The sequence below is a fragment of the Helianthus annuus genome, chromosome 2 (assembly GCF_002127325.2).
Source record: "Helianthus annuus cultivar XRQ/B chromosome 2, HanXRQr2.0-SUNRISE, whole genome shotgun sequence".
Lineage (NCBI taxonomy): Eukaryota > Viridiplantae > Streptophyta > Magnoliopsida > Asterales > Asteraceae > Helianthus > Helianthus annuus.
In genome coordinates this window covers 141,227,833-141,253,469 of record NC_035434.2, presented here as the reverse complement: position 1 = coordinate 141,253,469, position 25,637 = coordinate 141,227,833, and the positions used below count along the sequence as shown (strand labels likewise).

The 25,637-nt window shown below is 39.1% G+C and overlaps 4 protein-coding genes across 4 annotated transcripts; 2 read left to right on the top strand and 2 right to left on the bottom strand.

Annotated features, from left to right (window-relative positions):
* The first annotated feature begins 3,122 nt into the window (after positions 1-3,122).
* On the top strand, positions 3,123-4,979 carry LOC110907970 (acidic leucine-rich nuclear phosphoprotein 32-related protein-like). The gene is made up of 2 exons (XM_022152884.2): positions 3,123-3,566; positions 4,495-4,979. The coding sequence occupies exons 1-2, from the start codon at positions 3,264-3,266 to the stop codon at positions 4,732-4,734; spliced, it is 543 nt and encodes a 180-aa protein (XP_022008576.1). The 5' UTR covers positions 3,123-3,263; the 3' UTR covers positions 4,735-4,979.
* Positions 4,980-6,507: 1,528 nt separating this feature from the next.
* On the top strand, positions 6,508-8,722 carry LOC110907971 (pentatricopeptide repeat-containing protein At3g48810). Its single transcript, XM_022152885.2, has one exon. The coding sequence runs from the start codon at positions 6,725-6,727 to the stop codon at positions 8,681-8,683; it is 1,959 nt and encodes a 652-aa protein (XP_022008577.1). The 5' UTR covers positions 6,508-6,724; the 3' UTR covers positions 8,684-8,722.
* A 3,127-nt stretch (positions 8,723-11,849) lies between these two features.
* Positions 11,850-12,702, bottom strand: LOC110906342 (ATP-dependent DNA helicase PIF6-like). The gene is made up of 2 exons (XM_022151490.1): positions 12,567-12,702; positions 11,850-12,502 (listed from the first exon to the last, which is right to left on the bottom strand). The coding sequence occupies exons 1-2, from the start codon at positions 12,700-12,702 to the stop codon at positions 11,850-11,852; spliced, it is 789 nt and encodes a 262-aa protein (XP_022007182.1).
* A 27-nt stretch (positions 12,703-12,729) lies between these two features.
* Positions 12,730-13,266, bottom strand: LOC110906343 (ATP-dependent DNA helicase PIF4-like). Its single transcript, XM_022151491.1, has one exon. It carries the CDS (start codon positions 13,264-13,266, stop codon positions 12,730-12,732), a length of 537 nt encoding a protein of 178 aa, XP_022007183.1.
* Positions 13,267-25,637: the final 12,371 nt, after the last annotated feature.

Genomic DNA, 25,637 nt, shown 5'->3' with positions numbered 1-25,637 from the left:
AAGAATTAAAGAAACAAATTATACCCAAAATATTGGAGAAACCGAACAAGGAATATAACTTACAAAAATATACTGGAATTTAATTCATAGGTATATTTTGGTAAATAGTATTTTGGACACAAGAGAACAAAAATATGATTTTTACGATTATTACAAAATATATCATATTTTTGACAAGGATAAAATATATTATTTTTGGTAAGTAAAAGTATATATTTTCTCGGAATTACTAGAAGATATATTATTTTTGGGAGAAAATATATATTTTCTTGAATAAACATGAAATACATTATTTTTGGGTGAAAAATAAGTTTATATATATTTTCCAAGTTAAACTTGAAAATATGTTATTTTTGAGACTTATATGAAATTTATAAATATTTTCGCCAAGGAAAAATTATAGGTAATTTTTCTATGTAATATTTCTTAAAATATATATTTTGGGAATATATATTGATGCATTTTTATTAGAAATATTATTCCGGAAAAATAAATACAAAAATTAAGTATAAGATACTTAATAAACACAATAAAATACGTATTCTCGTACGAATAATTATACACCGGGATACGCCATCGATACTTGGCAAAAATACACAAGTATAAGCATATGAGTATAAATACACCCGTCCTTGGGGAATTATTCATGTACAAATACATAAAAGTGTCAAGTTAAAATATATTATTTTAACAATTATTCAAAAATATAATAAATATAATTTAAGTTAAAATATTTATTGTTTTAACAAATAATTATATAACTTGGAATAATTTTGATGACGCAATGAAACGTAACTCAAAGACACTAAATAATACTAAGTCAAGGCACGACCCGCTCGTCTAATAGACCGTAGTATGTTTGTAGGAAGTCGTGTGAATGAGTATCAGCTGTGAGTTACGTCAGATTGAAGAACGCAAAACTGTGAGTTCATGTTCCCCCTTTTCCTTTAACTGTTTTCGGTTTTATAACTTCGGGGGTGAAGTACATGTGACAAATTATTTACATACGATTACATTTGGTATGGTTAGCTAAGGAAAGGTACTGCTAGATCATGTGAGTGGTGGGTACAACGCTTAAGACCATTAATCCTCGTTGTAGGACCGAGGGACATGAGTGATAGATCTATTTGGGTGTAGCGAGCGCACACCCATGTGGACCAGGGTTTGGCCCATGAGGTGACTATGTCTTACAGCCAGAGACAAAATTTGCTTGGTTTGAGCCTTCCTGCATCACGTCACACATATTAATGGCCTTGCAAACCATTAATGATCTGTTTTCCTTGTTTGCTTTCATACTGGGGTTTACAAATACATACATACTTACTTATGAGGATTACAAAGTTTATTCGAGCTTACACACTAAACACATGAACTCGCTCAACTTTTGTTGATGTTTTCAAACTACATGTATTTCAGGAAACTAAGTATGGATCTGGCGGGCGTTGGAAGTTTTCAAGGGTTGTTTGGAATAAAAGATGTCATCCGGTGTCTAAGGGTTTGGGGTTGTGTATCTTATCCTGGATAAGATACATAGTCCAAAACCTAGTTTTTATTACTGCCTTTTGTCGAGTCCTTTTGGAACTCTAAAACAATTTGAATGGTTTGTAATTCGGATTCAAAGTCTGTGTTTGAATTCTAAAACAACGTTATTGTAATGTTCTAAAACTTAATCTATGGATGAACATCTTTGGTTTTATCATATAGTTGTTTGTTATGGGTGAATGCAATGATATTAAGCAAGTCACACATAATCACGCTTCCGCAAAAGTCAGGGTGTGACAATATCTCCACCTCCACCACTGCTCAACGTCACACCCAAATCACCATCACCACCTTTAAACACCTAACACCACCACCACAACGACCTCCCTCAGTCAACACAGATCTCCTCACCTAACCTCCACTTTTCCGTCCCTCAATTTTGACCCCATTCTTCACTCCCACCAAACCCCTCTTCCTCACACATTCACCCTTCAACTAAATAGGTTCGATCTTCAAAACACATCTCTCTTTCCGTCCTATATTCATGGGTTTTCATTATCCACGTGTGGGTCTCAATCTTTTAAGATATAAAGTTTGAATCTTTTGTTGTTTTTTGTTTGATCAGAAAGGTTTCAAGATTAATGGGTTTTGTTTGGTTTTGGGGAAATGGGGTGGATATTAGTTTAAAGATGGAGAATGCAGAGTCCACTACGACATCGTCTTATACATATTGGGTTAGAGAAGCTAAACAAGATGTTACATTGCTTCTAAAAAACTAACTGATAATGATCTTTCAGTTAGGTCTAATGCTTCCAATCATATTGGGTCTGCTTGGAATAAGGTGATTGCTCTTTTGTTGTTTGTTGTGTTGTTAGGTTTGGGATGTTGGTGTTTGAAGGATGGATCTGTTGTTGGTTATTGCAGTTGGTTTAGAACATCATTAATTACAAATTTTAAATGAGAATTAGAAGAATTGCAGTTGGCTTCTGATTTTGAATGGGTGTTTGTTGATGCTAAAATTGAGATAAATGTGAACGTTTTTTTGATATAGATTTTATTAAATTGGAGTGGTGGAGGTGGAGATAGATGGTGGCGGTGGTGGAGATTGATGGTGGTGGAGGTGGTGATGGATGGTGGTTGATATGCAGGAGAGATACAGAGAGAAAGGAGGTAGAAGGAGTGGGGGTGTGGTGGGACCCACAAAAGATTATTGTTTTAATAAAAGCTTTAAATAAAATAAAAAATGACCATTTTGCCCCTGAGGAAAAGGACAAAATACCAGAATTTAATTTGAGAAATATAACCTGATTTCATTTTTGGATCAAAATGCTAATAAAAGTGAAACCAGAAGGACCCAGATACAAAAGGTTTAAATTTAGACTAAAGTGATCAAACCTCAGGGATCAAAATGATAGTTTATTCTTAAACATTTAATACCAAAAAACCCTTTCTAACCCTAAGCACCATCACGCTCATATCACGTGACCAAAAACCCTAAACCGAAGATGTCCTACAACCCAAAAACCCCAGCTTCAATACTAACAAAAAAAACAAACCCCTACAACCGTCCGATTGCCCGCCACGTCACTAATCCATCTCAAACCATAAACCAACGGTCCAGATCAATCCTCCCGTATAGCTACTCTGCAGAACGAAAAACCGCCTCTATTCTTCTCTCTCTCTCTCTCTCTCTCTCTCTCTCTCTCTCTCTCTCTCTCCTCTCAACTTCGTAACTCAATTCCGAAATTCTTCAATTTTGATTCCGATTTTCGTTCGAAAACATGTTAATCGGAGAAGAGGAAGTTGAATTTGAAGAAACTGTTGTTGATGATGTTGAAGAAGTTGAAGAAGATGACGGAGAAGATGATGAAGATGAAGATGAGGAGGAAGAGGATGATGATGATGTGCAGGAGGTTGTTCCGGAATCAGGCGGTGCTTCACACGCGCTTCCGGTAGATGACGGTGAGGATGATGATGAAGAAGAAGATGAGGATGATGACGGTGACGGTGACGGTGAAGATGACGGTGATGATAGCGATGATGATGACGACGATGAGGAGGAAGAAGACGGTGAAGATGATGAGGTATAGTTTTTGTTATCTTATACCTAATTATTCTTCTAGTAATCTGTGTTGATATGAAAATCTAGTTTTGCAATAGGTAGTTTACAGTTTTTTTTTTTTTTATGTTAAGCATATGAAATCTAGTTGTATTTTTGTTAATTTTCTGTAAATTTACAATTGATTCCAAATTGTTGACTTATTTTTCTGCAGTTTGACGGATCTGTGATTCATAATTTTACCAGATCTGGTGATATCATGTTGATATCTACGTGATTTAACTTAATTGTTCTTCCAGTAATTTGTGTTGATTGTTTTAATTTTTGCAATCGGTAGTTTACAGTTTTTTTCTGTTGTGTATATGAAATCTAGTAGTACTATTTCTGTTGTTAGTTTTTCTGTAATTTCACTGATCTATGATTTATAATTTGACCAGATCTGGAGATATAAACATTTAATTTTAGCTTAAAAAATTTGATTTATTGCATGTTTTTTCATTCAACGGAATGTAAAACCTAAAAAAATTGATGAAGTTTTGGATCCAAAAGACTTTAACCTTTCCACGCTTCATTCTCTGATCATTTTGTGATATTTTCTGTTTTATTGTTTCCAGACTGTTATCCTAGCTTTTTTGATGAATGTTTGAACCAGATTAATTTGAGTCTAGTTTTTTTAGTGTTTTTGATCATTTGCTATGTGGCTGTCTCATATTTGTTTGTTAAATTGGTGTTTTAACTCACTAATTCTATTAATTGTCGACTGTAATTGCAATTTTTTTTCGGGGTTGTTTGATGCTCTTGACCATTTGCTATGGCGCTAATTCATATTTGTTGGTCAGACTTATGTTTTATTTTACTACTTTTGTTGATCAAAGTCTTAATCATTCTGGATCTGTTTGTGCTGGATTTTGGTTGTCTAGTGTTTTAACAATGTGATGAACTTATGCAACTAGGAGGACCCACCGACAGAGTACTTGGTTCGACCTGTGGCTAACCCTGAAGACGAGGAGGAAACTAGTGATTTTGAGCCAGAGGAGAACGGTGCTGATGAGTCCGAAGAAGAAGAGGATGAAGAAGACGATGGTAAGGTTGAAGCCCCACCGAAGAGAAAACGATCCAAGAAAGATGACGATGATGATGACGACGACGGTGACGACGATGATGATGATGATCAGAGACCGTCTAAGAGATAGTGGCTCCCATTTCCCGGGCTGTCTCACTCAAGCATTTTATATGCTATCTACAACTCAGTTACTATTAGGTCTTAAAATAAGGTATTAAGAATCTAGTTTTGTATAAGATTGAACATTTAGAACTTTTGATTTGTAATCTTGGTATCTAGGTTGATGTTCTTTACTCTTTGATCTGTACTCTTGGATATTTTTGGTTACTTCTGTTAACCTATAACTATCGAATGTCAAAATGGTTGTTCATACTTTGTATTTGTTGCATTTATATAGGAATGAGCAAATGGTACTCGTACTGAATTTACCGAACCGGGTACATTTATCGATTCCGTACCGACTTTTGATATTTTCAGTACCGGTCCGGTTTGGTACTGATATTTATCGGTTTTTACCCTCAAATATTGGTACCGAGGCGGCACTGTACCGTACCTGGTATATTCGATACCCGTACCTATTTTTGTGGATTTTCGGTACCGGTACCGAGCTCATCCTTACATTTCTGTCTAGTTTTGTTTTTTCATTTAGTGTGTGTTTGATTATCGATATGGAATCACTATGGGATATGGATTATAGGTTTCATAGTGGATTGGAGTATGAATGGGTATGAATAATGTTTGGTTTATAAGTGGGTTTGGGAGATCTGATTTTCTCTGACCCAAAAAACCCTTGTGTTGGAAATTATGTCATCAATATTTATATTTTGATCTATATGTTTTCTTTATAAAATGTAAAAAATGCATTTTCTCTCATTTGTATATAGAAAATAGGGGTGTTCCTTGTATATAGAAAATTGGGTGTTTCTTGAGCTAAAACTGAATCAACCATAACCAAACCAGAACTTATTTTTTCTGGAAAATCAAAACAGAAACCAGATTGATACATGATGGGTTGGTCTCGGTGTTTTAGGGTTGGGTTGGTCTCGAGTTGGGCCAAAATATGATTTCTATTTCACGCCATGATCTCAATCAGTCTGATCTTGAGTCGGTTCTGTGTCAAGAATCCGGGTTTCTCGATCCAATACGAATCACTACTGGGAAGTTAACCTTTCTTTCTTTCTCACTCACCACCACTCTTGTCATTTAAATTTTAAACCTTCTTTGTTTTATAATGGATGGTGTTGCTACAACAAATGTGAGACCAAGGTTAGTGTTTAGACTGGTTAGACAAAAGGGTTCAAGAGTCTTGATTTGCCTAACGTAGGTCACGGGCTCCTCCCACGTATGCAATACATAGGGTCGGATCACTCTTCTATTGATTGCTATGAGTTTAGGATTGAAAGAGATTCAACCCAGAACTGATGCATGCAATGTGATAGTGCTGTGTAAGTAAAGAATAGAACAAGTAGAGTATAAGTTTTAGAGAGAGAGAGTAAGATTTCGGAATCTTTGGCTGAATGACCAAGTGTGGTCATTTACAGGGAAAGAATGTCCCAAGAGAGGAAACCTTTGACTTAGGCTATGGGGTGTGGGGGTCATGGATTGGAACATTATTTCCACATAGGATCATTAATTAAATGGTATACCATCCCCCTCCTTGATTGATGGTGGTTCCCATGGATTAAACCACGATTACCACGACCCTCCCATTTGATAATTTTAAGACAAAAACAAATTAACAAAAATAAAGGGGATAGTGGTTTGGGTCATGACCACACCCTTAGGGTAGTGGTTTTGAATAATGGATTAAAAATGGATGATGTGGTGCCTATATGGAGGGTCATGGTGGTCATGAGGGTCATGACCACACCCTATAGCCTTAGTGATCCGTGGATGAAGTGAACCATCCTTTATTGATGCAAGTGTCAATTGGTTGTCCACTGGCAGCACACCCATACATTTGGTTCCAGACAAAACTGAAAAACTTGAGCTTCATAGGTATTTTGACCATCCGTTGACCTCCCAACAACATTTATAGGGTTTTCGTTCTTCAATTTGGGGATATTGCTACTACAAAATATTAATCTTCAATTTCAATTCCAGTTCCAATCTAGAACAATATGCACTTAAAACCCCAATATTCTTCACTCCTAAAACTCCCTAAACCTTCAATTCCTTTCATCTTCAACCCAAACCCTAAAACCCCCCAAAACCCTAAACCAAAATTATCCGAATTCGAGGTTTTAAACAGATTAAACGACGAACAAGACATCAATTCAGCCACCCAGTTCTTCAAATTCATATCCAATTCAAACACATTCCAACACACATCCCTCACATACCAAAAAATGATCGAAAAATTAGGGCTAAATTGCGACATAAACGGGGTTCAATATCTTCTCCAACAGATGAAACTGGAGGGTATTAATTTCTCAGAAGATCTGTTCGTTAGTGTTATTCAATGTTACAGAAGAGCTGGGTTAGCAGATCAAGGGTTGAAGATGTTTTACAGGATTCAAGATTTCGGGTGTAAACCAAGTGTTAAGATTTATAACTGTGTTTTGGATGGTTTGTTGGATGAGAACAGGTTTAGTATGATGATTCCTGTTTATGGGAACATGAAGAGAGATGGGTTGGAGCCGGATAGGTATACGTATAACATTTTGCTGAAAGCGTTGTGTAAGAACGGTCGGATTGATGGCGCACGCAAGGTGCTCGATGAAATGTCTAAGAGAGAGTGTTTGCCGGATGAAGTTAGTTACACCACAATTGTTTGTTCCATGTGTGATGTTGGTATGGTTAAGGAAGCGAAGGAGGTTGTTGCGAGTGTTTGTGGGCATTTTCCGATGGTTTCGGTGTATAATGCGTTGATTATGGGAGTGTGTAGAGATGGTGATGTAAATGAGGCGTTTCGGTTGATGGAAAAGATGGTGGTTGATGGGGTTGAATTGAATGTGATCACGTTTACAACGATAATAAACACCCTCTCGGGTTTTGGTGAAGTTGAATTATCGTTAGCTATCTTGGCGAAGATGTTGTCGAGAAACTGCAAACCGAATGTGTTCACTTTCACTTCTTTGATAAAGGGTTTTTGTGCAAAAGGGAAAATGGAAGACGCGTGTGAACTTTACAACAAAATGACCCGAGAGGGCGTTTTACCAAATGTGGTTACGTACAACACGCTAATAAACGGGTTTTGCTCCATTGGGAATATGCAGAAAGCCGTGTCTTTCGTTAGTGAAATGGAACGACGAGCATGCCCGCCAAATGTAACAACGTATGGAACGTTGATCAACGGCTATGCAAAGTGCAAGGACGTTGTAGGGGCATCGGAAACATGGAACAAGATGATGACACAGGGGTGCAACCCTAATGTGGTGGTGTACACATCAATGGTGGATGTCCTTTGTAGTAATGTCATGTTTGACGAAGCGTATAACCTTATGAACAACATGAACTGCGCACCAAACGCTGCAACGTTCAACGCGTTCATCAAAAGTTTGTGTTCATGTGGAAAGGTTGATTCAGCAATGAAGTTGTTCTTTCAAATGGGAAACTTGGCTAATTTGACAACGTACAACGAGCTTTTAACGGGATTTTCAAAAGTCAACGACTTTAAGGCCGCGTCTGACCTCATACTCGAGATGGAACGAAATGGAATCGGGCTTAACTTGGCCACGTACAACAGGATTATTAACATGTATTGCTGTAACAATATGGTAAATGAAGGTTTAAAGGTTATGGCTAAGATGGTGGTGAAAGGGGTGAAACCTGATGTGGTAACTTTTAACATAGTTATCCATGGGTGTTGCAAGTGTGGCAAGGTTGACCTTGCGGGTCAACTTTTGGAGTCAATGAGCCGAGATGGATTACGGGCTGATTTGGTTACGTATACGAGTCTCGTGCACGGGATATGTGGGCTGGGTGGTGTGGAAAAAGGGGAGGAGTGGGTTTGGAGAATGGTGAATGATGGAGTTTGTCCTGATAAAGGGATATGGAGTGTTTTGGTTAGGTGTTTGATGAGTAGAATTGGGTATGGGGGTGCAATAGATTTGGTTGATAGCATATTAGTTAGTTAAAACAATATATGAAAAAAAACAATGATACTCCAGTGGTCAGCCAGTGATCCAAATTTGCCACTAAAAAAAAAAAAAAACAATATATGAAAAACATGATAAAGCTACACCAAATTAAAAGTTGATGATCCATTTAATTTGTTAAATCTTATTAATAGTCACATTGAGAAAATGAGTCGTTACACTACTAATTTAGATTGGGGAGTTCATGGGTTCAAGTTGCAAGTAAAATAAAAGATGTTTTCATGACCGCCGCCTCCAACATGCGACCATCTGGCTCTTCTTCCGGCTCCACCTCCACTACATATCCACTTCCACCAGCTCCGCCTCCTTCAACCCCTGACCGCCATATTCCCCACCATGGGCTCCTCCTCTTCCACTGCCGCTATCTCTGAAGGTCCACCACCTAACTGTGATCTGCCATCTTCCCCCATAAACACCATCACCGCTATGGTGCAAACGAGCCGAGCCGGCATGGCTTGCTTAACTAACTCGAGCTCGGCACATTTCGAACTTTATTTTTAGAGCTTGTTGCAGTTTGTTTACTTGGCACATTTCGAACTTTATTTTTAGAGCTTGTTTCAGCTTGTTTATTACTTGCTGAATATTTTATTTATTTATCATTCACACTTATGATGAAATAAAAATTATTTAACTTATATTTATACACAACATTATATTTACTTTCTATTTTCTGCAATTTCTTGTATAATAATTGTTATGTAAATATATATATTTAATGAATTAAATAAAAATTATATAAACAATTGTCTCGTTTAGGCTCGTGAGCTTACTTAAGCTCGATAGGTAAAGCTTCGACTCGTGTTCATTTACTAAACAAGTTTACCTTTTTGCTCGAGAACGTTTGAACTCACCACAAGTCAAGCTCTTCTTATGTTAGGATTATAAGGCCAACACACAAATCCATTTACGATATGTACATAGCCTATCAACCAACTTGACCTGTTTAGATAAATGAGCTACGTAGGTCTTGTTAATCTTATATGGTTTTAAGTGTGTTTGGGTTCATCAATTCAGATCCAATCAAGAATGATTCACCTGTATGTAAACATTCGCCAACTTAACAACTCTAGCACCTCCCCATTTGATGCCCTTTTACGCGACCTCCATTAACCCGAGCAAGGGGGAAGCTCCCCCTTTGGGGATTCAGGGGTGCTCAGGGAGGTGACACTAGACCAGTCGTTTTTGTGAAGTGGGACTAGTTCTACCTCAGACAAGAAATTAGACCATATGTAACTCCAATATATCTCACCATATAACATCAAATTATATATATCAATAACAAACTCTTTTAATAATTTATCCATGTTATATTACCCAAAGCTATATTTTGTAAGATTGAATATAGATATGTATATTTAGGGTGAGGTTATTGTAAAAAAGGTGGTTTTTGTGAGAAAGGTAAGAAAGAATATGGTGAGGACATGTGACACTAATTAAAATTAAGACTTAAGGGTATAATTGTAAATGCATTAACAATTCAAATATGGTAATCCTTGATTTAAGGATTTGGAGAGAGAAAATCCTTGATTTAAGGACTTGATAACCGTCCATAACATCATTCCTACTTCATTTTAATTTTTTTTTGCATCATTCACAAAAATCAGAGCATGTTCATGACATGGTGTTTTAAATAAATTCATAGTTCAATTCATGGTGTTTTTACAAAATAATATAACACCATTCAGTAAACAAAATATAACACCATTTAGTACACAAAATAACACCATTCAGTACAAGATATAACACCATTCAGTAAACCAAAAAATAACACTATTCAGTAAATAATATAACACCATTCAGTAAACAAAATAACACCATTCAGTAAACAAAATAACACCATTCAATAAATAATATAACACCATTCAGTACAAGAATATAACACCATTCAGTAAAGAAATATAACACCATTCAGAAAAAGAAAAAAACACCATTAAGAAAAGAAAAATAACACCATTTAGAAAAGAAAAAAACACCATTAAGAAAGGAAAATAACACCATTAATGAAAAGAAAAATAACACCATTCAGAGAAGAAAATAACACAATTCAGAAAAGAAAAAAAAAACACCATTAAGAAAAGAAAATAACACCATTAATGAAAAGAAAAATAACACCATTCATTAATCCTTACATCTCTGTATCATCTTCTTCTCCGCTGCCAGCACCACCACTGCAGGTCCGCCACCGCCGTCGTCGAACCCAACCACCTGAGAGTAAAATCTCATTTTCTCCGACGCCGATCGTCTTCAACAACCGCTACTCCTCCATCTCCATACGCCACCACCCTCCTCTACCGTACACATCCAACCGTCGCGCATCCTCTTCGCACTCCGACACCGGCTTCCGATTGATGTTTGATCTTCCGATTCGTGGTGGTCTTGGAGTTGTGCTGTTGGATCTTCCGATTGATTGAATATGGAAGAAGAAAGGGAGAGAGAGAGAGAGAGAGAAATTGTGAGCGTATGATAGAGAGAGAACGAAATTGCAGGAATTTTGATTTACAAAATTGGGATAAAAAGACACAATTGCCCCTAGATATTTCAATTCAATCCAAATTAAGAAAAATATTTTACATTTTGGTCCCTATTGATCTCAATCATTAGATCAAAAGATGTAATGGCTGAAATTCTTTCTTACCTTTCTCACACTTTGGGCCTTTTTTACAGGATCCTAACTCATATCTATATTTATATTTATTTAATCTAATAGCCATTATAATCATTTATATTATACTAGGTTATCACTCGGGACTGCTTCCCAGGTAGTTTAATTTTATTAGTTAAAAAACTTGTATTTTTATTAAAATGTAACATATTATTTCAATAAATTTTGTCACAAAAATGTTGTAATACTTAAACCAAACAAATAACTAATAGTTGTGAACATTAATATTGGTAATGGTAATTACGATTTTTTAGGTGCCAAAAGTTTTAATACTTAAACTAATCATCAAATACTCTTTTACTAATTAAAGTCATACACAGCCCAACACTTTTATAACATTGAAGGCCCAATTTGCATTATCAATAACATAAAAAGCACAAGAATATAAGAAATTGTTGAACAAATACAAAATAAACCAACAGTTAACATCAATAGAACAGAACAAAAGTTAAAAGTCAATGGAAAGAAAGAAAAAATTATATATCATAAGTTGCCAAAAATCTCTTTGTAAACGATGTTAGCAGTTTGATTTGTTGGTTTTCCTTCATCATCGAATATTAAAATCTTCACACCATCTCTCGTCTTAACTCTTGATAACGCAACATACAGTTGACTGTGCGTGAAAACAGGATCTTTTAGATATAGACCAACTCTAGATAATGACTGTCCTTGACTTTTGTTAATGGTCATGGCAAAGCATACGGATAACGAAATTGTCTGCGTTGAAATTGAAAAGGGATTTTTTTTGTCTGAAGGTATCATGTTAATCCTTGGAATAAAAACCCTTGATCCAATATTTTCGCCGGATATTACTTCAGCTTCGATCACTCGTTTACCAAGAAAAGTAATCTGAAGTCTAGTTCCATTACATAAGTCGTTTTTTTGATCGATATTTCTGAGAAGCATCACCGGAACTCCAAATTTTAGTACTAATCTGTGATTATGCAAACCTGAAATCTTAAGCGCATTGAGATTTTCCGTAGAGTATAAACTTTCTTGAAACGGATCAAGCGTTTGCTCTGTTTGACAAATACTATCAGAACTCAAATACTCCTTCTCTTCACCAGGAAATAACGCTAGCAAGTGATCGTTAATGTCGTGAACTACTTCATTTTTATGTGATAGGATTGCTCGTTCTAAAAAAAAAACCGGGATTCTTAAACTGTTCCATTAGCGAAGGATAGACAAAGTCAATTAAACTTTGAATTGGATCAGATACATCATTGATTAACAAATCTTCAGGTATCTCTATAATGGCGTCACCATCGTTATCACCACCAACATTTCCTTCACCAATATCAAGTAGCCATTTGGCAAATTTTTTAATTGATTCCATATTCAAAGTTTGAGCTCCGACAGTCAGTCAAATGTTTTTAGTCAACTTTACCAATTTGCACTTTGACCATATATATGATGAGCTCAAAGATGCATTCACAATTTCCTGTCTACTTCCATTAGGAATAATTAGAAGAATCTGTCTAAAGTCACCACCAAAAACGTTAACTTTACCTCCGAATGGAACTTCCGAACGTATACTGGTACCACCTGAAAAAACATCTGTCATTGACCTATCTAAAGCCTCAAAGGCATGTTTGTGGACCGTTGGTGCCTCGTCCCATATAATCAACTTTGCCTCCTTAATTAAGTTCGCAATATCACTTTTTGGCTTAATATGACACATTGAATCCTCTGTTAGATTAATGGGTATATCAAACCTTGAGTGTGCGGTCCTACCGCGAGAAAGAAGTAAGGATGCAATACCACTTGAAGCGACGTTTATTACAATTTCACCTTTAGAACGAACGACTGAAGCTAAGGTCTTCCATAAGAATGTTTTCCCAGTTCCTCCATACTCATATACAAAAAAGAGACCCCCGTTTCCGCTATCAACTGCAAGCATTATTTGGTTAAAGACATATCATTATTCATCAGTAAGAGATTCATGCACTCTATTAAACTCATTTTGTGCATCAGTCACGTCATGAGAAAGCTCTTTGTTAATTAGCCGATTTGTATGTCACACCCCGGTTTCCACGTGTTTCACCGGTGGGCCCGGTGGGGGATTACCGTGACGATGTTGGCAACAATATAGTCAAAGCACACAATTATATAATGCACAGCGGAAGCTTAAGATAAATATATAAACTTCAACCTCTGGTTGTAATATCAAATGTATTACAGAAGTTGAATATATCCACAGTGGATCAAAATAATAAATATTGTTCATTCAGATGCAGCATCGAGTTTGCGAGACTATGTACGATGCTTAGGACGCCTATACCAGCCCATTTCGTATAGTACCTGCACTTAATCTTTTTGGGGAAAATACGTCAGTTTACACTAGTAAATACATTCAACTGACACATTTGAAAATGTTTATTAAAATTGATTTGAATGCACAAGGCACAAACTCTTTTATAACTTGGGAAAATTATTAAAATCTTGTGAACGTTTTACATGTTCTTTTATGCGTTCAGTAGCCCGGGTCGTGCCGGGTTAAAGATTTATAGACACACCACATTGCGTAAAACCGTAGTATAAAAACCAACGGCTACGTCTTTTAATTTAATGTCGACAATATATACCGAGTGTACGCCTACACCGGGATGTTGATGGTCGTGGCCATTTCGTAAAATGATGCCAAGGATATCCGGGACAACGGTCATTAAACCCCCCCAAAGGCTTTTAAGAAACAAAACTGTTTAAATGAGCCGATCATATTATTTAATTAACCACCTAAGCGATGGAAAAATATAATGCTCAATCAAGCGGTATTAACATACCGTAACCCAAGCCCATATAGGGGAAATAAGTTAAAGTATTTACCTTTGCAAGTATATTTCCTTAATTCGATTTAGTCACCGATAGCTTTTACTGGGCTCCTAATCTGGAACGAAGGTTTTAATTAACCTCTTAGAATCCTAACGAGTCTTTATAATGGCCGTAGCCTAGACCGGTTGGTTCCGATATGTGAATACGGTTTAATCGCGCGAAAAGGCGAAAACCGAGAATGGAGTGTGATTTTGACCCAACAAGTTCAGAGACTTGTTTTATATGGGTTTATGGTTCACACTCTGGATTTTGGGGTTCAAATACTATTATTTGGCCCGTATCGGCTAATTTATGAAAACTAGTTTCATAAGCCGAACCGTGCGCGCAATAGGCGAAACGGTTAACCATGAGAGTCCTACGCTTATTTCCTAAGTCAATATGCCGTAAAGAGGTTGTGGTATCAGTAGGATACCTTCCGTGATGCCCGTAACGAGTTTTAATTAATATTACGCCCCGTAGGGGCTTTTCGGTCATTTTAAAGACTTTTAAAGGGCTTTTCGAGTTCCACAGGAAATCTGAGTTTCCCGAACAGTTTATAAAGTCTAAAATACTTTATTTATTATTTAAAATCAGTAGCAACTGGAATCGGGTCAAAAGACCTTGTAGAACTCATGTTTTGGCCGAAAAGGGCATATTCGGTATTTACCGAACCGTAGCCATAACCGCAGGTTATGAACAAGGTAAAAATTATTAAAAATCTTTAAAATTCCCAAAATATTAATTTATAACAGTGGGTAAAAGTTTTGGTGACGAAATCTTGGTTTAGATGGGCGTTATGCTAATTGCGCCGTTTATTACAAAAGTTTATTTAAATTGCGCTAACTAGCATAACTCTCATTCTAGACCTCGGATTGACGTGAAACTTTAAGGACATGCCTATAATTTAATAGGCAAGGTTCTGGTCCGTTCACGTATCCGGAATACTCGTTTTAATTTCAAAAGGCCGTTACGGTCAACTTTTAGGCGAATGACGGGAATGCGCAAAAGACTCGGATAACTCATGAACCGATCACAGAGGTTTATACCAATATGTGACCTGGTCCTAAGAGAGTCCTAAGGCATATCTATACCTCACTAAAACGGGTCAGAATTGAAGTCAAAGCAAAAGTCAAACTTTTGCGACATTCGGCTCCGAACCGGGTCAATATAGCAAATGATCGATTCAAACGAGCGCAAACAAGTTTATATACTTAATATCATGTTTTATGAGTGTCTAAACAGGTTTCATAACGTATACATTACAGATTATGTAGAAAACGGCAAAATGACTTTCTGTTGACTTTTTAAGTGCGCGTTTGACTCGATATTTGACATAGTTAGAGTGGTGATCAGAGGGAACCCTTTTAGAGGTTTATTACCCACATAAATACCAACTCATAACTACTTTTGATCCGTCATAAGACTGGACCATTTGCAAGTTATTGTAATGACAACCGTTAGTTACGACGGTTGTGTTTATAAGCTAGAACTATAGAAATGTAAGACCAAAATGGTTATGAACGACTTACAGCAGTGGTATCTTGCTTAGAGAGCAGAAGAGAATGCTAGAGAGCTTAGAATGATCAGTAGATGAGTTGTTTGAGGTGTGGTGAACATATGCTCACAATGTGGCTATTTATAATGTTCAAAAGGCCTCAAGATCACCACAACTCAGTCTACATTTGATCATGGATGATGGGCAGGTGCCCCTAAGTGATATGGGTCGAGCATAGGGTGCCCATGCCTCATTTATTGGTTGTTGGTCGTTCAAAGGCTCCAAAAGGCAAGTAGTTACAAGTTTTCTGCATCTGGGCGTCTAATGCGGCCCGCATGGGAGTTCCATGCGTTTCTAATGCGGGCCGCCTGAGATTTAAATATCAGGCGAGTAAAAGAGGAGGCTTGCGGCCCGCCTCAACTTAACCACAAATGCAATGCGGGTCGCGAGGGGCCTGTTTTTCAGATTTTTAAAATCTTTTGAAATGATTACGAAATCCTGGTAATTAATAACGAAATCTTTCGTAATGATTTACCTGACCTTTCGGGTTTGAAGGGGTAACCTTGCGGTTTGGCCCTCGGTTAATTACGACTAAGGACCTCGTGTTATTTACCCGCGCTATTAAGTCCCCGGTTAGTTAATTTAATTATTCTGAAAGTCTTAACTTTCATTGCTGACGCTTTTAACCCTTCTCATACGAATTTGAGTATAACTCTCTCGTTTTAAGACGGAACTTCGCGGAATTTATACAGTATATTCTAGTGAGCGTATAATACTGTTACAAAGCCTTGGGAACGTTAAAGGGTCACTCAGAGGTATAATTAAACATGTTGACACAGTTAACCCCTGTAGCTCGTAATCTCTCACTTTCTTCCGCGTTTCGCTTCCGTACGATCTATGATTCTTTCGTTTGAAGGTTCAAGCATTATTTAGGGTTACTATACAGTATATTTACCCTTGTTAACATTTATAACCCTCGAATTTACATACTTTCAAGGTTTGTCAAAATTAGTCCTTTATTTAATATCAATGCCACGTGTAAACAAATGACACGTGTTAACACATCATTGGACACAAAAATTCGAGGTGTTACATCCTCACCCCCTTAAAATAAATCTCGACCCGAGATTTACTCAAATAAATAGGGGTACTTTTCTTTCATTGTGTCTTCGACTTCCCACATATATTCGGGACCTCTACGAGCATCCCATTTGACCTTTACAATCGGTACGTGCTTTCTTCGAAGCTTCTTCACCTGTCGATCTTCAATCGACAAAGGTTTTTCTATAAACTTTAAGCTCTCATCTATATGCACATCTGTGTGGGGAATCACCAATGATTCATCGGCGAAGCACTTTTTGAGATTGCAAATGTGGAACACATTGTGAATTCCATTGAGCTCTTCAGGCAAGTTCAACTTATAGGCGACCGATCCGACACGTTCAATGACCTCAAAAGGTCCTATGTATCTCGGACTCAGTTTGCCCTTCTTGCCGAAACGCATCACCCCTTTCCAGGGTGATACTTTAAGCAACACTTTTTCACCTACTTCGAAGTGAAGATCCTTACGTTTTGGATCAGCGTAGCTCTTCTGCCTATCGCGGGCAGCCTTGAGACGTTCCCGGATCTGGACAATCTTGTCCGTTGTCTGGAAAACTATCTCTGGTCCCGATAATTGGACCTCTCCTACTTCCGCCCAACAAACAGGCGATCTACATTTCCTACCGTATAATGCCTCGAAAGGCGCAACCTTTATGCTGGTATGGTAGCTATTATTGTAGGAGAATTCGATTAGGGGTAGGTTCTTATCCTAGTTACCACCTAAATCGATCGCACATGCACGAAGCATGTCTTCTAGCGTTTGAATGGTACGCTCACTCTGACCGTCCGTCTGTGGATGGTAAGCCGTACTGAAGTTCAAACGCGTGCCCAAAGATTGCTGGAAACTCTTCCAGAAGTGAGACGTGTACCTGGTATCCCTGTCGGAGATAATAGTCACAGGTATGCCGTGTAAAGCTACAATCTTATCAACATAAAGTTGGGCTAACATATCGGAGCTATACGTCTCCTTGATGGGTAGAAAATGAGCTGATTTAGTCAGCCTATCGACTATGACCCATATTGTATCGTTTCCTTTCCTGGTTTTGGGTAACTTGGTTATGAAGTCCATAGTTACGCATTCCCACTTCCACTCGGGAAGTTCAGGCTGTTGTAGCAAGCCGGACGGCTTTTGGTGCTCGGCTTTGACTTGGGCACAAGTCAAGCACTTTGCTACATGGGCGGCCACAGACTTTTTCAAGCCTATCCACCAATAATTTGCCTTTAAATCTTGATACATCTTGTCAGCACCAGGATGGACTGAGTATTTGGAATTATGGGCTTCCTGGAGGATAACATCTCGTAGTCCTCCATAAATTGGAACCCATATACGTCCGTTCAATCTAAGGATTCCATCCTTGCTAAGAGTCAACTGCTCCTCAGTTACTCCTAACTTTTCATTAGGATAATTAGCTTCCAACACAGCCTCTCGCTGTGCAGCTAAAATCCTTTCAATCAAATTGTTCTTGACCTCAATGCTCTTGGCATTGATTCGAATAGGTTTTACCCTTTCTTTCCTGCTTAAGGCATCAGCGACCACATTCGCTTTGCCGGGATGGTACCTGATCTCGCAATCATAGTCATTCAAGGTTTCCATCCAACGGCGCTGCCTCATGTTCAACTCCTTCTGGTTGAACAGGTGCTGGAGGCTTTTGTGATCAGAATAAATCACAAATTTAATACCATAAAGGTAATGCCTCTACAATTTTAGTGCAAATACAACGGCACCCAACTCCAAGTCGTGGGTGGTGTAATTCTTTTCGTGCACCTTTAATTGCCTTGAAGCATAGGCAATCACCTTGCCCTTCTGCATAAGCACACACCCCATGCCCGTGTGTGATGCATCGCAGTAAACTACGAATTCATCTGTACCCTCAGGTAAGGTCAACACAGGTGCGTTGCTCAGCTTTTGCTTCAGTATTTTGAAGGACTCTTGCTGCTTTGGGCCCCAAATAAACTTTTCTTTCTTCTTGGTCAGGGAAGTCAAGGGCGCAGCAATCCTTGAAAAATTCTCAATAAACCTCCTGTAGTACCCTGCTAACCCCAGGAAACTACGGATTTCGGTAGGCGTCTTTGGCTCTTGCCAGTTCATGACCGCCTCTACCTTAGCGGGATCCACTTGGATACCACGCTCACTTACAACGTGACCTAAAAACTGAACCTCTCGTAGCCAGAATTCACATTTCGAGAATTTGGCGTAGAGTTTCTCACGCTGTAGTAATTCGAGAATGCAACGGAGGTGCTTCTCGTGGTCAGCTTGGTTCTTGGAATATATAAGGATATCGTCGATGAAGACTATGACAAATTTGTCCAAATACGGCTTGCAGACGCGATTCATGAGATCCATGAACGCAGCCGGTGCATTTGTGAGCCCGAAAGGCATCACTAGGAACTCGTAATGACCATAGCGAGTCCTAAATGCTGTCTTATGTACATCCTCATCTCTGACCCTTAGCTGATGATAGCCCGACCTCAAGTCGATCTTCGAGAAATAGCTTGCTCCTTGAAGTTGGTCGAATAGATCATCGATCCTTGGCAAAGGATATCTATTCTTTATGGTAACTTTATTTAGCTCTCGATAGTCGATGCACAACCGCATCGATCCGTCCTTCTTCTTTACAAATAGGACTGGTGCTCCCCAGGGAGATGAACTAGGTCTTATAAAACCTTTCGCCAGCAGTTCATCCAACTGGGTCCTCAGTTCTTTCATTTCCGTTGGAGCTAGCCTGTAAGGTGCTCTTGCTATCGGAGCTGCTCCAGGAATGATGTCTATTCTGAAATCCACTTGTCTATCTGGTGGCAAACCAGGTAGTTCTTCAGGGAAAACTTCAGGATATTCAGAAATGACAGGAAGATCTTCTATCTTCGGCTTAGGTTCTTCAATTATCACCTGAGCCATGTAAATTACACAGCCTCTGTTCAAACATCTAGAAGCTTTGAGCATAGATACGTCCTCGGGTAACCCGTACTGCGTATCTCCTCGAATGGTAAGCGATTCACCACTCGGAGTCTTTAGCACTATATGCCTCTTGCCGCAAATGATTTGGGCCTGATTACGGGATAACCAGTCCATGCCTAGGACTATGTCGAAACCTGCTAGCTTGAAGGGAAGTAGAGATAGAGGAAAAGAATGGTTCTTAATGGACATTTCACATCCTTCTAGAACAGTAGAGACGGTTTCTATCGTGCCGTCTGCTAACTCTACTTCGTATTTCGCATCAAGGGTTTTGATAGGCATATTTAGTAGTTGGCAAAATTTCTGGTCTACAAAGGATTTATCAGCGCCAGAGTCGAATAGTACTCTTGTAAATATATTATTTACGAGAAAAGTACCTGTAAGCACATTGTCGTTCTGAACCGCTTCCTTTGCATCCATGCGAAAAACTCTCGCATTTGACTTCTTTGTCTCTTCCGCCTTCTTGGCGTACTTAGGGCAGTTACTCTTGATATGCCCCTTTTCGTTGCAACCATAGCAGGTTGCGTCTTTGATTTTCTTGCAATCCACAGTCTTATGATCCTTGGACTTGCATAGTCCACAGGAAAAAGTCTTTGGTTGTGACTGTGAACTCGATGCAAACCTGCACTTCCCAGAGTGGGGTTTCTTGCAGATTTTGCAGTTGGGCCTTTCACCAGCTTGCCCATCTTTCTTCGCCTCCGACCCTCTTTTGCCTTCACCGTTTCCACGGTGCTTCTTCCCTGATCTTCGTGAGGTATCATCCTCACGTTTTCTCTTCTCAGCCTCCTTGCTCCTTAGTGTCCTCAGACGGACAGCGTCTAAGGTGAGAGACAAGGAGAGGTCAGTAACTGACCTGAAGGTCGTCGGCCGAGAGGCCTTTACACTCGCCTTTATCGCGGGCTCTAAGCCCCCAATGAAACGGGCGATTCTTCGGGGTTCTGGTGTCACAAGGTATGGGACCAGGCGAGACATCGTATTGAAGCTCGTCAAATATGCCTGGCAGTCCAGGTTCGTCATCACCAGTGACACAAAGTCAGCCTCGATCTTCTCAACCTCATGCTGAGGGCAGTAGTTTTCCTTAATGAGAGCAATAAATTCCTCCCATGTCATCTTGTACAAAGCAGACTTACCAAATGCCTGCACCAACGCTCTCCACCATGCCAGGGCCTCGCCCTTAAATGACTGGGACACATACTTCACCACATCCCTCTCTGCACACCCGCTGATGTCCACAATAGTGTCCATCTCATCTAGCCAGGTGATACAATCAACAGCACCTTTCTCCCCTGTAAATTCCCGGGGCTTACAAGATACAAAGTATTTGTAGGTGCAACCCTTAGCATTGGATGCATCAGTATATTCTCTATCGCGATGAACGCTGTTCTCAGTGGACGAGTGTTTGTCGTCATCTTTCTTGGGTTGAGAGGGTGGTTTGGAGTGTGTCTTTGGTTTAGAGGGTGGTTTTGATACGGTTCTGCCTTGGGACTCAGTGTATTGACGGTCAAGAGCTGCCTGAACAGCATTGTCAATCAGAGCCTTAAGCTGTGCGCCTGTCAGATGCACTGGCGCATTGTCGTAGTCATCATCATTAGTATGGCTATTCTCTCCGTTGGGATCCGCCATTGTAACTTGAATCTATTACAGAAGATAACAAAATTTTAGAAGTTTATTATATAATTGTCTTTCATGACAATTTGTCAACCATGGTAACAGAGACCATATTTGGTTAACTTATTACTCATTAAATCTTAGGATTTGAATATATCCTATTTTAGCTATATCAATAACATTGGCGGCATAAAGCCTAATTACGAGGATGTTTTATGTTATTAGCCGAGATTTCAGAGAATCAAAGGCATAGAGATTTGAACCGTAGTTCTTTTATCTCTTTCTGACAGAGAGTCATAGACCACCACTGCCTTTTGTCTTTATAAGACAATTATTATGGCCCATAGGCACTACACCTCTAATGGATGTTTCAATATGGTTGGCCCGTAGGCACTACATCACTAATGGATGTTTTAATAAGATTGGCCCGTAGGCACTGCATCACTAATGGATGTTTTAATAAGATTGATCACTTGCATAGGTGATTTAACCCACGATTTATAAATCATTTAGTTGGGCTTTGAAATCCTTAAAGGATTATTGTATAAGAATGACGCACGTGATTTTAACGAATCACATCTGCCATGGTTGTTAACATGCTTGCAGCGGTTAACAAGGAATCTGAATCTTTTAATTAAGTCCTACCATCTTGACCGGATCTTAAAAGACACCAGGCTAGGTTTCACTCTTTAAGATTCTTTATTTAGGCAGATCAATTTAAAAGGATTGGTTTTGGTTTATTTCATACATATTAAAACAAAACTCATAACATACATTCCATAAATCTTAAATACAATTACATATTGTCCTAAACGGGTCTTTCAAATAGTACATACCTCCATAGAGGTTTAAAATAAGTGACAAGTCCACGCAGGGACTAATACAAGATAGGTGTCCATGTAAGGACTAAAAGATAAGTCCACGTAGGGACTGAAATACGATAAGTGTCCACGCAGGGACTTATTTCAAAATAGAAATTAGTACAACTATTAAGGGCTAATGGTCACGTTTTTTCTTCTTGCCCTTTAGTAGGTTCGCCAAGCCTTTGAGAAATCCTCGGTGGCTCTTTTTCTCTTCCTCGAACTCTCTCTCCACACAATCTAGTCGATGGAGTATCTCTTCTTGTTCAGGAGGAGAGAAACGTGGTTGTGGCGCTTGTTGCGGAACTGGAGGTCTGGGAGGTATTGGATACCCATGAGCTGAGTAGTCCGGTGGTCCCATGTTCCCATGTGCCCCGTCGGGGTAGCGCGCATTATATCTAGCCGACACCACATACGGGTCGCGCTCATAATTGTAGTTGTATTGTGCTTGTGATGGTTCGAACGGGTTGTAAGCCGTTGGACCCGTGTAAGCAGGTATGGGTTGGTCATACCCAAATGGTGGCGAATTTGGTGCAGCTGGTGCGGAGTTCGCCTCCTGTATAGGACTTGAAGGTCCTTCTTCTTGTAGTGGCGGATAGTGGCTACTACTAGAGTGTCGAGGGGTGCTGAAGTGGATACCCCCTCCTCCTCGTGTGGACATACGAGCATTCGTCCTCCTACGCCTTGGCGGATCAGGTATTACTGGTTGCGCTGGTGGCGGAGGTGGTGGCGTAACTGCCTCAAAGCGTGAATCCTCAGAGGGATCCTGTGGATGTCGCGGTTGTTGTGATGTCTGTTGAGGTGGCGTGTAGTACCACTCATGTCGGTCAAACAACGCTTGGAAACTGTCTGGCCCCTGATAGGGTGTGCCATGGAAGGATGACCCATCAGAGACTTCTATCGGATGCGTGGGCGTACCACGAGCAGGTTCAGTTGGATCAGTATCTTCATCCATATGGTCTTCGGAGAAGTGATCCTGTGGCCCTAATGGAACAAAGCCTGAAGGTTCCTGTATGTAGTCAGCTGGATTAAACTGACCTATGAAGTATGGAGTAGGGTCGTCGTAATTTCGGTGCGACACCGAACGTTGTAGAGGTATGAAAGAAGGTTGTGGGTTGTTGGGATCATTCTCTGAGTTTGGCCCAAAGGAGTGCCGATAAGATGGCGTCGAGCTGTGCGAGGTGGAATGCCTCGCGGGTTCGTAAAGGTCTCTTCGTCGTTGTGGTTCTTCGCTCCTTGTCATTGAAGGATGTCTTGTACCTGATGGTCCAGCTTCGTTATCGTGATGTGTCACGACATCTCCTCTGCCCCTTCTTCCCCTTCCTCTTCCTCGGAATATAACAGGTGGCATTTTCCTGCTTTATAAAACTTTAAATTCCAGTAATAAAAGAAAAAAAAAACAAAATTGGAATAACAATTCGAATTTGTCCTAAGTTCTTGTCTAGACTCAAGTATGTGCAATTGTGTCATTGAGATTAAACACATTAGGATAGTGTTTAATTCACTCAATGTTGGCTCTGATACCAACCTGTCACACCCCGGTTTCCACGTGTTTCACCGGTGGGCCCGGTGGGGGATTACCGTGACGATGTTGGCAACAATATAGTCAAAGCACACAATTATATAATGCACAGCGGAAGCTTAAGATAAATATATAAACTTCAACCTCTGGTTGTAATATCAAATGTATTACAGAAGTTGAATATATCCACAGTGGATCAAAATAATAAATATTGTTCATTCAGATGCAGCATCGAGTTTGCGAGACTACGATGCTTAGGACGCCTATACCAGCCCATTTCGTATAGTACCTGCACTTAATCTTTTTGGGGAAAATACGTCAGTTTACACTGGTAAATACATTCAACTGACACATTTGAAAATGTTTATTAAAATTGATTTGAATGCACAAGGCACAAACTCTTTTATAACTTGGGAAAATTATTAAAATCTTGTGAACGTTTTACATGTTCTTTTATGCGTTCAGTAGCCCGGGTCGTGCCGGGTTAAAGATTTATAGACACACCACATTGCGTAAAACCGTAGTATAAAAACCAACGGCTACGTCTTTTAATTTAATGTCGACAATATATACCGGGTGTACGCCTACACCGGGATGTCGATGGTCGTGGCCATTTCGTAAAATGATGCCAAGGATATCCGGGACAACGGTCATTAAACCCCCCCAAAGGCTTTTAAGAAACAAAACTGTTTAAATGAGCCGATCATATTATTTAATTAACCACCTAAGCGATGGAAAAATATAATGCTCAATCAAGCGGTATTAACATACCGTAACCCAAGCCCATATAGGGGAAATAAGTTAAAGTATTTACCTTTGCAAGTATATTTCCTTAATTCGATTTAGTCACCGATAGCTTTTACTGGGCTCCTAATCTGGAACGAAGGTTTTAATTAACCTCTTAGAATCCTAACGAGTCTTTATAATGGCCGTAGCCTAGACCGGTTGGTTCCGATATGTGAATACGGTTTAATCGCGCGAAAAGGCGAAAACCGAGAATGGAGTGTGATTTTGACCCAACAAGTTCAGAGACTTGTTTTATATGGGTTTATGGTTCACACTCTGGATTTTGGGGTTCAAATACTATTATTTGGCTCGTATCGGCTAATTTATGAAAACTAGTTTCATAAGCCGAACCGTGCGCGCAATAGGCGAAACGGTTAACCATGAGAGTCCTACGCTTATTTCCTAAGTCAATATGCCGTAAAGAGGTTGTGGTATCAGTAGGATACCTTCCGTGATGCCCGTAACGAGTTTTAATTAATATTACGCCCCGTAGGGGCTTTTCGGTCATTTTAAAGACTTTTAAAGGGCTTTTCGAGTTCCACAGGAAATCTGAGTTTCCCGAACAGTTTATAAAGTCTAAAATACTTTATTTATTATTTAAAATCAGTAGCAACTGGAATCGGGTCAAAAGACCTTGTAGAACTCATGTTTTGGCCGAAAAGGGCATATTCGGTATTTACCGAACCGTAGCCATAACCGCAGGTTATGAACAAGGTAAAAATTATTAAAAATCTTTAAAATTCCCAAAATATTAATTTATAACAGTGGGTAAAAGTTTTGGTGACGAAATCTTGGTTTAGATGGGCGTTATGCTAATTGCGCAGTTTATTACAAAAGTTTATTTAAATTGCGCTAACTAGCATAACTCTCATTCTAGACCTCGGATTGACGTGAAAATTTAAGGACATGCTTATAATTTAATAGGCAAGGTTCTGGTCCGTTCACGTATCCGGAATACTCGTTTTAATTTCAAAAGGCCGTTACGGTCAACTTTTAGGCGAATGACGGGAATGCGCAAAAGACTCGGATAACTCATGAACCGATCACAGAGGTTTATACCAATATGTGACCTGGTCCTGAGAGAGTCCTAAGGCATATCTATACCTCACTAAAACGGGTCAGAACTGAAGTCAAA

Bases quoted from the DNA above. Each gene is read 5' to 3' on its own strand.
- LOC110906342 (XM_022151490.1), bottom strand. From the start codon at position 12,702: ATGGAATCAATTAAAAAATTTGCCAAATGGCTACTTGATATTGGTGAA. The intron at 12,503-12,566 runs GTTTAATTGACT...TTTTTTTTTTAG, and splicing joins TGTATCTGATCCAATTCAAA to AACGAGCAATCCTATCACAT.
- LOC110907970 (XM_022152884.2), top strand. From the start codon at position 3,264: ATGTTAATCGGAGAAGAGGAAGTTGAATTTGAAGAAACTGTTGTTGAT. The intron at 3,567-4,494 runs GTATAGTTTTTG...TTATGCAACTAG, and splicing joins AAGACGGTGAAGATGATGAG to GAGGACCCACCGACAGAGTA.
- LOC110907971 (XM_022152885.2), top strand. From the start codon at position 6,725: ATGCACTTAAAACCCCAATATTCTTCACTCCTAAAACTCCCTAAACCT.
- LOC110906343 (XM_022151491.1), bottom strand. From the start codon at position 13,266: ATGCTTGCAGTTGATAGCGGAAACGGGGGTCTCTTTTTTGTATATGAG.